At 39.4% G+C, this 14,552-nt stretch overlaps 1 protein-coding gene across 4 annotated transcripts in view; it reads left to right on the forward strand.

Moving 5' to 3' along the window:
* SOAT1 (sterol O-acyltransferase 1) overlaps positions 1 to 14,552 on the forward strand; it is a 61,234-nt gene that overhangs the window by 24,367 nt on the left and 22,315 nt on the right. For all 4 annotated transcript variants that reach the window (XM_010850146.1, XM_010850148.1, XM_010850147.1 and 1 more), the window contains one exon: positions 1,698 to 1,756. In XM_010850146.1, the coding sequence (XP_010848448.1) occupies positions 1,698 to 1,756 (59 nt within the window). The remainder of the gene's footprint in view (positions 1 to 1,697; positions 1,757 to 14,552) is intronic.

The raw sequence follows: 14,552 nt of genomic DNA on the forward strand, positions 1-14,552 counted from the left end.
GGACCTTCACATTCTCCATGCCTTTTTTCCAAGGTGATTATTGTGAAAAGATATAAATAGAGGATTAAATAAGTTTTATTTCAGTCATAAAAATAGTAGACCAATAAAATTGACGTAGAAGACTATGTAAGACATGCAGATATTAACAGTCTAACAAATGAAAACAGTGTGCGTAATGACTCCATTTTTATAATATGTATATTTATAATATTTAATATTACTATTTGATATTTACCAAAGTAAAAGAACCGATGATATTTACCAAAATATCAGTTACTCAAACACCATAGGGTAGTGGGTGATTTTGTTAGAGTTTTGTGGGGGCAGGGGGTTTGGATTTTTAAAATTTTTCTATAGATGAAAACAGGGAGTCTGTTCTCATTTCTCTTGTGTGTTGACCTAGGAGGTGGAATTTCTGGCTCATACGGTAATAACTCAGTATTTACTTTTTAAGGAAGTTCCAGACTTTTTCAAAAGCACTACCTTCTCAGCAGCAGTGTGAGAGGGTTTTAATTTCTCCGTGTCGTGGTCAAAATTTTTCCTCCTCACTTAAACTGTTTTATTTGTACCAAGTAGTTCCACTCTTACAAACTTCGTTTTTACAAGCATGTATTAACACTTCTCTAATTGCGTAATGGAACAGTTGTCACATCCAGTCCTTCTCAAAATTTCGTGCTGGTGCAGCTCTTTCTAGCTTTGCTGAGATAATTGACACATAACATTGTATAAGCTTGAGGTGTACAGTGACCAGCACGTACAGCCATCCTACTGGGTGTAAAAAAGCAATATTTGTGGTTTTGATTTGCATTTTCTTGATGGCAGTGATACTGAACATCTTTTCAAATGGTATCAACCATTTGTGTATCGTTTTTGGAGACACGTCTATTCAGACACTTAAATTGGACTGTTTGTCTTTTCCGTTGAGTTGTAAGAGTTGTTTACGTGTTCTGTATGCAGGTTCCTGATCAGATTTGCAAGTATTTCCCCTATTTTGTGTCTTTTAACTTTCTTGATAATATCCCTCTGCTCCAAGGGATTTTTTAAAAATTTTAGTGAAATCCAACTTATCTGATTTTTCTGTTGTTGCTTGTACATTTTACTAGTCATAGTTACAGGATCTATTCAGAGAATCTGCTAAGTCGCTTCAGTCGTGTCCGACTCTGTGCGACCCCGTAAACGGCAGCCCACCAGGCTCCCCCGTCCCTGGGATTCTCCAGGCAAGAACACTGGCGTGGGTTGCCATTTCCTTCTCCAATGCGTGAAAGTGAAAAGTGAAAGTGAAGTCACTCAGTCGTGTCCGACTCTTAGCGACCCCATGGACTGCAGCCTACCAGGCTCTTCTGCCCATGCGATTTTTCAGGCAAGAGTACTGGAGTGGGGTGTCATTGCCTTCTCCGTCAGAGAATCTAATTTCCTGTTATTGTCAGAATTGGATTTTGTAGCATCTTATGATTAATACAGTTGTAAGCATGGTATGTACCTATAATAGTGTTCTTTTTACAGCTTACCATTTTTATGTATAAATTTCCTTCTATTTATATTGCCTATGCTTCCTTTTTAAAAGTTGTGTTATGTTTTGTGGTTTTACCAAAGTTTGTACTTGGTCATGTTTCGCTTGTTTTTTAAGTTCATGATTTAAATAATGCTGATGGGTAGCTCTCCCATCTACTTAAAAATTACATTTTTTCTTTACTTAGGTCGGGTTGATTTAAAACAGTTGATATCAAAGAAGATAAAGTTGACAGCAGAGGCAGAGGTAAGTAATTCTCTCTTCCAGAAACAAAAATGTAGATTTTAGAGTAAACGGTTTTATTCAGTGCAGTTTTTAATGTTAAGCTGTTTAAAGAACTATTTACTTTTCTTATCAGTTGACATTATCCTGTGATGAACAGGATATGCAGACCCTTATGGCAGAAAGTGAAGAGGAACTAAAAAGCCTCTTGATGAAAGTGAAGGAGGAGAGTGAAAAAGTTGGCTTAAAGCTCAACATTCAGAATACTAAGATCATGGCATCTGGTCCCATCACTTCATGGGAAATAGCTGGGGAAACAGTGGAAACAGTGTCAGACTTTATTTTTTTGGACCCCAAAATCACTGCAGATGAAATTTAGAAGCCTTGAATTGAATTTAGAAGCCTGGTGATTGCAGCCATGAAACTAAAAGACGCTTACTCCTTGGAAGGAAAGTTATGACCAACCTAGATAACGTACTTAAAAGCAGAGACATTACTTTGCTTACAAAGGTCTGTCTAGTCAAGGCTATGGTTTTTCCTGTGGTCATGTATGGATGCGAGAGTTGGACTGTGAAGAAAGCTGAGCGCTGAAGAATTGATGCTTTTGAACTGTGGTGTTGGAGAAGACTCTTGAGAGTCCCTTGGACTGTAAGGAGATGCAACCAGTTCATTCTAAAGGAGATCAGTCCTGGGTGTTCATTGTAAGGACCATTGTTGAAGCTGAAACTCCAGTACGTTGGCCACCTCATGCGAAGAGTTGACTCATTGGAAAAGACCCTAATGCTGGGAAGGACTGGGGGCAAGAGGAGAGGGGGACAACAGAGGATGAGATGGCTGGATGGCATCACTGACTCAATGGACATGGATTTGGGTAAACTCTGGGAGTTGGTGATGGACAGGGAGGCCTAGCATGCTGCAATTCATGGGGTCGCAAAGAGTCGGACACAACTGAGCGACTGAACTGAACTGTGATGAACAGGAAAATAAGATCTACCATCTTGTCATTCTGCCTAAGAACCAGATTATCATTTTTTTCCTCTGCTATCATACATCTTTTACCAGTAAAATTCAGTTTTAGTGAACATGATACAGTTGATGCTTGTATAAGTGCTTGTGTAGGTACTTTATGAAAGTATCTGTCATGGTTCATAGTGAATAATGGGCCTTCAATAAACACTGAATCTGAAACTAGAGATTCCCTGTTAGGGATATAGAACAAATAGAAATATCAATTTGCAAACCACATTAAGAGATTTCAGGAATTCCTTAGTGATGCAATGGTTAGGACTCAATGCTTTTGCTGCTGTGGCCTGGGTTCAGTCTCTGGTCAGGGAACTAAGATTCTGCAAGCTGCTCAGTATAACCAATAAATAAGTAAGTAAACAAACAAAGACCTTTCAGGCAAGGGAAACAGTTCTACAAGTTTGAATTCACCAGCGCCTTCAGGAAATCTGGAGAACAAAGAACACTTAAAAAAAATGAAGGACTTCTCTGGTGGTACAGTGGATAAGAATCCGCCTGCCAGTGCAGAGGACATGGGTTCAGTCCCTGGTCCAGGAAGATTGCACGTGCTTCAGAGCAACTAAGCCCATGCACCTCAACTACTGAGCCCATGTGTTGCAGCTGCTGCAGCCTGTGAGCCTGGAGCCTCTGCTCTGCAATGATGCATAGCCCCTGCTCATGGCAACTAGAAGAAGCCTCCATATACCAACAATAACCTGGTGCAGCCAAAAATAGTCAATTAATTCATTAAAAAAATCAACTACTATGTGTGCCTGAATGTAAGTTGGCTTCAAATGCAAGGCAGACAGACTCCCTTTCTCCCAGTAAGATTACTTCCAAAATTGATTAGCCAACCTGAATATATAAATGTCCAGTGATGTAGATGAAATAGCCCTGTTTTCATTTATTAATTAGTCACATGTGCATGCATGCATATACACATTTATATTGTTGCTAAATTGTGTCTTTGCTGTCCCGTGAACTATAGCCTGCCGCCTCCTCTGCCCGTAGGGTTTCCCAGTCAGGAATACTAGAGTGAGTGGCCATTCCCTACTCCAGGGGATCTTCCCAACCCGGGGATCAAACTCATGTCCTACACTGACAGGTAGATTCTTTACCACTGAGCCACTAGGGAAGCCCCCTTAAAGGGGGGTCTGCCTTGTATTTGAAGTCAGCTTACATGCATGTGGGCTTCCCTGTTGGCTCAGTCAGTGAAGAATCTGCTTGTAGTTCAGGAGACCCAGGTTTGATCTCTGGATTGGGAAGGTCCCCTGGAGAAGGAAATGGCTACCCACTCAGGTATTCTTGCCTGGAAGATTCCATGGACAGAGACTGACTGGCTATAGTCCATAGGGTCACAAAAAGTCAGACATGACTGAGCAACTAACACTTTTAACTTTTTTCACTTGCATGCATTTATACAGAATACTTTAAATTTAGATATTTTTATCTTATTTTGTGAAACAGTATATGTAAGATAAAACCAGATATATAAGATAAGCAGGGCATAGCTTGAGCAGAGGTATGGAGGTAGGCAACTTAAACTGTATCTTGGAAACGACACTTGATTGACATCTGTGCCGCTGGTGGGATATGATAAGAAAATAAAATTTGGGCTAGATTGTAAGGCATTTTTTTCCTCTTCCTTCATGCCCTTATTCATGAAGCTTTTTCTGTGTGAAATTTTCTTTAACTTCCTACCTTTACTAATCAAAATCCTATATATCCTTCAAATTCTCCCTCAAATGCTGGTGCTTCTGAAGTTTTCTGAAACCCCAGCTTGAAATGTTATCCGTCCTACTTTATATGTCTAAGTTCTTAGTTTATGCCCGTAACATATACTCTATAATTGTTACACACTGCTTTGTTCTGAATGAATCGCCAAAATTCCTCTGGTGAACTTACAGGCAATTTAACTTGAGTGTTTTGATTGGCAGTTTGGTATCAAATGAGATTGAACATCTTGCCATTATTAAGGAATTGGAATGTTTTTGAGGGAGATGTATTAGGAATGCTCTACCGATATCAAAGTTGAAGAAACTATTGAGTTTGAAGATGAGACCACGTTGGAAGCTCCTGTAATATTTTTAATAGTGACGGGGGAGCCTGGTGGGCTGCCGTCTATGGGGTCACACGGGGTCGGACACGACTGAAGCGACTTAGCAACAGCAGCAGCAGCAGCAGTGACTAAACAGGGGCAGGGAGGAGAAGGGAACCTGTTTAGAAGTCCTGTTGTGTGCTAGGCTTTAAACTAGGTGTTTTATATATGTAACCTTATTTACTTAAATTCTCCCTTTCATAACAGTAATGTCTAACTGGTTATATTTTTTTTTGTTGTTTTCTTTTATTGATTATACTCACTAACGTGAAATGACCATTAAGATGGCAGGTATGTGAATATTTTTCAGAGCCATGAAATTTACTTGTTCTTTTCCCTTGTGGGTCTTAGAAATAATTTTAAAGACGAATGAAAATAAACAATCTTTCTAGTCATTTGTTATTTGGTGTCATGTTCCAATCCAGTTGGCATACTTTTCCCTTAGTGTTTAAAGTGCCCCTTCAGCTCTAATAGTATGTATCATTGTGATGTATGTAGCTAACTTAAACTTTGGCTCCTAATTCTCTACTTCCTATTGTAAACAGAATAGATAATCTATAGATTGTATTGGGCAACTCTTTCAGCTCCGTGTAACTAGTTGTCAGATATAAATATAGTATGCTGCTGCTAAGTCACTTCAGTCGTGTCCCGACTCTGTGCGACCCCATAGACGGCAGCCCACCAGGCTCCCCCGTCCCTGGGATTCTCCAGGCAAGAACACTGGAGTGGGTTGCCATTTCCCTCTCCAATGCACGAAAGTGAAAAGTAGAAGTGAAGTCGCTCAGTCGTGTCCGACTCCTAGCGACCCCATGGACTGCAGCCCACCAGGCTCCTACATCCATGGGATTCTCCAGGCAAGAGTACCGGAGTGGGGTGCCATTGCCTTCTCCATTAATACAGTATACCCAGTTAAATTTGAATTTCAGACAAACAACAGATAGTTTTGTTAATCATCATGCAATATTTGAGACATAACCTAGTCTCAAAGTTAGTTGTTTATCAAATTCAAATTTGTTCTTGTTGCTTAGTTGCTAAGTTGTGTCTGACTCTTTTGTAATCCCAAGGACTGTAGCCAGGCTCCTCTGTCCATGAGATTTCCCAGGCAAGAATACTGGAGTGGGTTGCTATTTCCTTCTTCAGGGAATCTTCCCAACCTAGGAATTGAACATGTAAAGATGTTAAGAAGATTAAGCAAACTCTTTAGTCCTAAGGGAAGAAAAATGAGAGCGATGATGGCATTAGTGGGTTGAACTGATTGAATTTCTTCAAGTCACTTCTAGATCTAAATGCTGTCATAAAAACTTTGAAATACTCAATTAAACAAAATCTGGTGCTAGTGGAATCATACGGCATTGTGTAACTCTCAGTCATGACCTTTTAAAAGCCTCGTAACTGTGTTGTAACAAGCCTTTAAAGATCTTGGAACAGTCCAGTTTATTTCAGTTTAGTCACTAGCTGTCTTTTAAGGAAGTTTTCTGGAGGTTTGGTCAAACCAATTTTGCTTGTATCTCATTGGCAAGAACTTAGTCTCCTGGCCACACCAAGGTGCAAAGGGAGACTGGGAAATTTATTTATTCTGGGATTTAAGTGCCCAGGTAGCAAATTAAGGGTCCTGAAACCAAGGAACGGGGTGGGAAATGATAGATTGACTGGCAACAGTCACTGCAGCAACTGTCCGTTGTAGTTCACGACCCCTGGTCTTCTGATCATTTCTTACCTTCTTCTGGCTGTGTAAGTGTGACTACATTCTTCTGTTTCCCTTTCTGCCTTTTCTTATTTTATTTAAATGCATAAATGTGTTAGTCTTTAGTCTACTTGGAACCTTGAGAAAGTTCATTGTTCTTTGTGATCTCATCACTTTCTTACAAAATGAAGAAATGTCCCTCCTGTATACTGCCTTTGGGGGTGTTCAGTAATTTAGTTCTGTGAACAACACTTACTTGGTCCCTTGGTCTGTCGTGTACTACGTTAGGAGCTGAGATTTTGTAGAAGTCATTTCTCATGGTAGCTGGTACTACTACATATAAAATGGATAAGCAAGAGGAGCAACAACTGAATTAGATACCTTTGAAGTGTTCATTGAAAGCTATAAAGTGATGTTACTATTAGTTGGTATATGTGATGAGAAATTATGTGATGTTAGAGCTCTATTGAAAAGATTACAGGTGATGGTTACTCTCTGTTTTGTAGTTAATGAGAATCCAAAATATCAAAATTAGTAATGTTCTGCATATCACTGATTGAGGTACTTTTCTTTTCGAATATTTGTTTTCTATTTTAGTGCCAAAGAAAAATCAGTGGCATATTAGATTAAATACTTTCTTCCAAAAGAAAAAAGAAAGCACAAAGTTTAACAGATTTTATTTTAATGTTGTGATACCTTATAACAACAGGCGGATTGTTTTAAGCACAGGAGGAATATATTTTCTTAATGTAGGTTTTTTCCTGATTGTAGAAGTAGTATAGGCTCAATGTAGAAAATTTATACGAGACAAAGTATAAAAAGGAAACACAACCCATATACCCATCACTTGGAAATAATATTTTGGTTTATTTCCTCCCAATAATTTGTTTTCCTTCTTGTATCATACATGCAGATCCAAGTAGACACATGTGGGCATTTGTGTCATAGATACACTGGCAAAATCAGCATCAATCTATATAATCAGTTTGTGTATTTTTCTTAACATCATTTTTTGGGCTTTTTTGTGTGTGTGTTAAAATATTCTTTGAAAATGTGATTAAGAAAAAAATTATTTCATGATAGTCATTTGTATGGATACATCATTTGGTAACTACTGGGAATGTAGTTTTACTCCTTTCTGATTTTCTGGCATTTAATAATGGCTAATGAAGTGAAGGAGGTAGGCAATGATGATGAGAAGCAGTAAAGTATACCATTTGAATAGTTAAGATGAGGGAACTACCTAAGTAGATTGAGGTTAAAAAATGTATTTCAGGTCAGTTTAGGCTGATAACAATGTGATATCAAGAATATTAGAGTCTTACGTTGGGAGATAGCCCAGGATGAATTTCATTTTAAACAAAAAGGGATTAAAATTCAGAGCTCTGATTTCATTAGTTCCTGGTTTACCTTGAACTTTGTCTTCCTTATTAAGGACTGTGTAATAGTTATACTCAAGACTTTTTTTTTTCCTTTGGAGGAGGAATTTATTATAATGCACAACTTAGACTGTAAACTTATGCTAAACAACACCTTTTTACTGTATTACCTGCCATTTTCCGGCTACATGTACGTACATCATTGACTTCTTAGGTTTTACTTTTTTGACTTTTTTTTTTAATCATATAGAAAATATTTTATATAAAGTATGGTGGAAAGCAATGTAATGTAATGTGAACTTAGGTCATAGACTGGAGTTCTGATCCTAGTTCTGTAGCCTACGAGTGGTGACCTTGGGTAAGTCACATCACTTGTTCAAGCTTAGATCTCTCATGTGTAAAACAGGCATTCTGTTACATACTTCAGAGATTGTTTTAAGACTAGAAATAATACATAAAAGCCCCTTAGAAAGTATCTAGCATAAAGCAGTCATTTAATTAACAGTCATTGCAGACAATAATGATTTTTACTCCCTTCCACTTAATAGTTTCCACAAAGAAGTCAGGGCTATGTATTATTATTTTTTTTAGTATCTACCTTCTGCTTTATATTAATAATAGACATTGAATAAAGTGAGCAGTTGTATGAGTAGGAGTTTTGGTGGCAGGAGTTGATTTCAAACACTGTTAGGAAATTTGTTTATCACCTGTTGTCTTGGCAGTCGCTTTGCTAAGAGCTGGCTGTACAGTGGTTAACAAATAGACATAGTTTTACAGCCAAGTGGGGAAGGTAGACATTAAGACACCAAAAAAGAACTATATAGCATTTCAGATTGCATTAAGTGCAGTGATGGAAAAGAATAAGATGCAGTAACTTTAGAGTGAATTGTCAGGGGAGACCTCTCTTGGAGAGTCAATTTAAACACTGTATTAACCTCTTCTATTGTGTTCCCGGCTTTGCCTGAAACGGTCAGGTTTCTGGTTCCATGCCACTGTGAGGTTAAAAGATTCTCTGTGCAAAGCCAGGCAGTGAATCAAGAAACAAGTAATTCATGAACTAGTGATATGACCTTATGGAGTCAGAGTATAATTTATTTTTAAATTTCTTTTGTACTTACTAAGTTACCATTTTATTAGAAAAGGATATAATAACTCAGGAACAGCCAGGTGGGAGAGATGCACAGGGCAAATATGGGGAAAGGCCGCAGAGCTTCCATGCCTGCTGAGGGTGCCATCCTCCCGGCATTGTCATATGTTCACCAGCCCGGAAGCTCAGGAATACAATATTTTGTGCTCTGGGCTCAGAGTATATATTTTTACTTGGTGTTTCTTTCTCTCAGCCTGCTTTTTTTTCATACCTCTGTAACTGTTACTTTATCCAAAAACAACCCTACTCTTTTCTAATTTTAAGATTTAGTCAGTCCAAAGTAACCTCTGTTTGGAAGGCTTTTAATTGTAGAAGTGTTCTCCTTCTAAAGTGCAAATCTGAATATGTTTGTAAACTTTGTGCTTATTAAAACATCATGGTTTCTAGTTGTCCTTAGGATAAAATGAAAAATCCTTAAAATGAGTGAATTCTCTGGCAGTCCAGTGGTTAGCACCTCTCACTTTCACTGCTGAAGGTGCGGGTTTGATCCCTGGTTGGGGAAACTAAGATACTACAACCTCGTGGCTGTGGCCAAGAATTAAATCTTAAAATGGCTTAAAGGTCTGTCATGAACCCGTTTGCTTCTCCAGCTTCGTCTGTGATCACTAGTGCATGTCTTCACTGTGTTCTAACAACAGGATCTTTGTTTCATGGTGGTGGTTCTGGATTCTTAAAATCTTAGAGGTTATCTTCATCAGCTGCTTGTTTTTAAAAATGAGGTTCTTTGATAGATTAGAAAAGCAAGGTGCTTAGATAGTTTCTAGTTAATGGTCTGCCTCCTTCCATCATCCTTCTGTCCATCTGTTGTGCTGGGACCATCATAGTCCATGGCTGGCTGAAATGAGTGTTAATAGGGATGAGATTGAGAAGATAAACAAATTAGAAAGCCTATAATCATCAGTCTCCTTTTCAGATTATTGATAGACATTTTTAGACAAATTTATTGTGGTCATGTTTTGAAATTCCTATTAAAACCAATTTCGTGTAATAGAAGAACTCGGAAGAAGGCTGAAGTGGAACACTCCTTGTACTATGTTTTTCTGTGTTTCCTCTTACAAAAGGAATGACAGTAATAAGCAGTCACTCTTTATTTTTCATCAGTACTTGGCTATGTGAAAGAAGGAGGCTAAAGAAACTTAATAGTGTCCACAATAGAGTTCTTCCTTATGTCCCAGTGGCAGCAGCTTCTATCAACTTTAATTTCTCAGAGAAAGAGGACAAAGGCATTGTTGATGAAAAAAATTAGAAAGTCCTTTTAAAAAAGAAATGAACATTTTTATTCGAGCCAAGTTGAGGATTATAACCTGGGAACAGCCTCTCAGAAAGCTCTAAGAACCGTCCCACCTATGAGAGGTCATAGACACTTATATTTTGAGTCAGAGGCTGTACATTAAATGACATTATTGACAGCTTACACAGTCCCCGTGGAAACTGTGGGTCATTGGGGCCCTTTACAAGGTTATCTCTGAAGGAGTTTTGGTGGCAGGTTGTTGTGAAGGAGTTGTGACCCTTGAGGAGATTAGGAAGGTATGTTATCTCCTAAGGAGGTCAGGTGCATAATATATGCTAAAGGGGAAGGAGAAGGTTTGGACAGGCAGAGAAAAGATTTGTTTGATCTGTCTTGTCTTGCCATAAAATATACATTTTACATCATCAGCATTAAGAAATGCCTTTATCAAACCCAAGTCTGTGTGCCTGGTACACTGTGAAACCAAACAAACTGAAATGCAGAGTTTAGAGCAGAGAAAGGTGTATTACAAGGACCAAGCAAGTGTTACTCAAAAACTGGCTTCACTCCCTGGTGGGTGTTTGTTGAACCAAAAGACACAACTAGGGCAAAGAACGGGAGAGTGATTTATTACCTGGAAAACTCTGGGAGTCTTTCCCCAAACAGTGTCTCTCCAACAGTAAAATTTGGAAAGTCTTAACCTAAAGGTACCTGCATACTCATGAAGGGGCTTGAGCTGAAGAAAATTGAGCATAAAATTAGGCCAGAGGTCAACAGAAGCTTTCGTTGATTGGAGGTCAATATCATTATTCCAGCTTCTACCTTGGTGAGGACCTTAGTTCTTGCTGAACTGGAGGATTTATTGTGTATCCCTTGAGGAGGAACTAGGATTGATTAATCGCTGAACAATTGTTTTTTGACTCTTTTTTCCTTTGTTTCATGCATTCCCTTACTTCCATTAATATCTTTAATTACTGAGACCTGTTCAAAGGCAAGCATTGTGACCAGGCTTAGATCACAAAATTTCTTGAGGCCAAAAATGGCTTCTCTTTTGTCAAGAAAACCATGTCTAGTTTTCTTTCTCTGGGGATTTTCTACTGTACCTGCCTGCCCAAGGAGAATGTGTGGCTCGTGCTCAAAAGACCCGAACTCCTGGTGGTTTTCAGGGAAGAATTTTTAAAGGCAACTTTTGGGGTGACAGGGCAGCATTTAGGGAGATAACTATAGAGTGTGTAACTTTTCTTCTGATTGATTGGTAAAGAGGTAACAGGGTGCTATTCTAGGAATCTCAAATCAGCAACCTTCTGGTTGGACCAGTCTGCGGTGTGAGCCTAAAGTTACCATCTTCCACCTGGAATTGTTTCTGAAGAACAATTTGAAGATATGTATCAGTTAGTTAAGTGTTGAATAGTAGTAGAAGTGTTAGTCATTCAGTTATGTCTGACTCTTTGTGACCCCACGGACTGTAGCCTCCCCAGGCTCCTTTGTCCATGAAATTGTTCAGGCAAGAATACTGGAGTGGGTAGCCATTCCCTTCTCTGAGGATCTCCCTGACCCAGGGATCAAACCTAGGTCTCCCACATTGCAGGCAGATTGTTTACCCTCCGAGCCATTACATTACTCCTCAGAATATCCCTTGAGGAGGAACCAGGATTCTGTTTTACTGTTGAACTATGTATCTTGACTGCTTTTTCTTTGTTTCTGCATTGTTGTTGTTCAGTTGTTCAGTCGTGTCCGACTTTTTGCGACCCCTTGGATTGCAGCACGCCAGGCTTCCCTGTCCTCCACTATGTGCCGGAGCTTGCTCAAGCTCATGTCCACTGAGTCGGTGATGCCATCCAACCATCTCGTCCTCTGTCATCCCTTCTCCTCCTGCCTTCAGTCTTTCCCAGCATCAAGGTCTTTTCTAATGAGTTGGCTCTTTGCATCAGGTGGCCAAAGTATTGAAGCTTCAGCATCAGTCCTTCTAATTAATATTCAGGGTTGATTTCCTTTAGAATTGACTGGTTTGATCTCCTTGCAGTCCAAGGGACTCTCAAGAGTCTTCTCCAGCACCACAGTTCAAAAACACCAATTCTTCAACGTTTAGCTTTCTAAAGAAATGGTCCTACTCTCACATCCATACATGACTACTGGAAAAACCATAGTTTGACTGTACAGACCTTTGTTGACAAACTAATGTCTTTGCTTTTTAATATGCTGTCTAGGTTGATCATAGCTTTTCTTCCAGGGAGCAAGCATCTTTTAATTTGCGTGTTTCTGCATTAGTAACATCTAATTAGTATGAATCCGTTCTTTGGAATGCAGAGAAGGTTTAGGAGGCTCAAACCTTTTTCCTGCAGACAAGAAATAGGGAACACAGAAAGGTTTTTATACCTGGAAGGGCCCCACAGGGTCCTGCTCAGTTTCACTTCCACTGAAAGAGTAATTCAAAATGTAAAAGTGATTTGTTTGTTTCAGGAACCTTATTCAGGGACCCTGAAGCCCAGGATATAGTCTCTCAGTGACTCTTAGGGGAGTGTTCAGAAGAAGCAGGTGAGAAGTCAGATTTGTGTGTGTGTGTGTGTATATATATACACACACACACACACATACATATATGTGATTTATATATATATATATATATATATATATGATTTTTGCCTGGAAAAAACATACAGTCAAGCATAGAAAGATTACTGACAGTCAGCTTACTGTCTAGGAGTCTGTATATCCAAAGCACAGAGTTTTTCTCCATTCTGAATTCCCCTGGGGGCAGCGGGGGACTGTGGATGGGATGACTGCACTGCCTGTGGCTTCACCCTTATAGAGCTGGAATGGTGGGCAGCATTCTTTGTTTACAGTAGAAGTTTTGGAGTATGAGGGGAAAAGGAAGGTGATCGAGAATGGTCTGATTGCCAAGGAGGGTGAGGATAAGGAGATTGCTGTAGGCTTTGGGAATTGCAAGTTTTTTGGCATGTGTGGCAACAGCTGATGTGTGGGTGAGACTAAGGCACAAGAAGAGTTCGTGCCTTGAAAAGCTGACTGAGTATGTTTGAGTTGGGTAGATTAAGACCTGATTTCAGTAGCTTTTACAATGTCTTTGTACAAACACACATTGTGTTCTCTCCCCTCCCCCAGCCCCCATGCTTCTGGGCTTACTTAACCCAGTACTTAATTGAGAAGGGTACTGATTCCAGGGTATGATAAAATGGCTTGATTCCTCATTACCACATCTCAAGATTCCAGGCTTCTTTTTGTAATGCTGAGTAAGATTTCAGTGAACTGATATGAGTAGGGGGTAAAGTGTTAAGACCTTAAATGGTTTAGCCCCTCTTCTGCCATCCTCCCCTTCTTTTCTGACCTCAACTCTTATCACTCTTTTGCTTCAACTGTGATGTCCTATTTCCCAAACATGTCAAGGCTGTTCCTGCCTCAAGCCTTGTTACATGTATGCTTTTTTCTTTCCGGTACTTTTCCCACATAAAAATCAACTGCTGCTAAGTCGCTTCAGTCATGTCCGACTCTGTGCGACCCCAGAGATGACAGCCCACCAGGCTCCCCCGTCCCTGGGATTCTCTAGGCAAGAACACTAGAGTGGGTTGCCATTTCCTTCTCCAGTGCATGAAAGTGAAAAGTGAAAGTGAAGTCGCTCAGTCGTGTCCGACTCTTAGCGACCCCAGGGACTGCAGCCTACCAGGCTCCTCCGTCCATGGAATTTTCCAGGCAAGAGTACTGGAGTGGGGTGCCATTGCCTTCTCCAATAAATCAACTAATTTGTGCTTTTACCTTATACAGATCTTCTTAAATGTCATCTTAATCTTTGAGGCTTTCCCTGACCTCTCTATGAAAAATAACACCCTCTTTCCCTGAGTCCCTCTTTATTTCTTGCCTTAACACCATCTGGCATCCTGTATGTCCTGTTTACCCTCATTGGAATTTTAAGTTCCGTGATGACAGGGACTAGGTTTTTTTCATTGTCATATCTCACAAGTGCTACAAACATTGCCACAACAGTGCCCAGAACTGTCCCTAGCACTTAGTGGATTGAATGAATTCTTTCCTTTCTTCTCTTTCAGTATATTTCTACATTGGACATTTTTGTAGTTGGACAAAACCCTTGATTTATTAAGCAGTTCAGTTCTTTTAGGTTAGTGCAAAAGCATTAACAGAGTTTAATGAGAAAAGAACCTTTTTTTTTTTTTTTTTTTAAGTGCCACTTTTCTGGGTGTTTTGTTTTTGGTTGGGGAAGCATCATACCTATTGAAAAATTTCAAAATGAAGAGGGGCATGTAATTGAAAT

This window comes from Bison bison, unplaced genomic scaffold, assembly GCF_000754665.1.
Source record: "Bison bison bison isolate TAMUID 2011002044 unplaced genomic scaffold, Bison_UMD1.0 scf7180017864289, whole genome shotgun sequence".
Classification (NCBI taxonomy): Eukaryota; Metazoa; Chordata; class Mammalia; order Artiodactyla; family Bovidae; genus Bison; species Bison bison.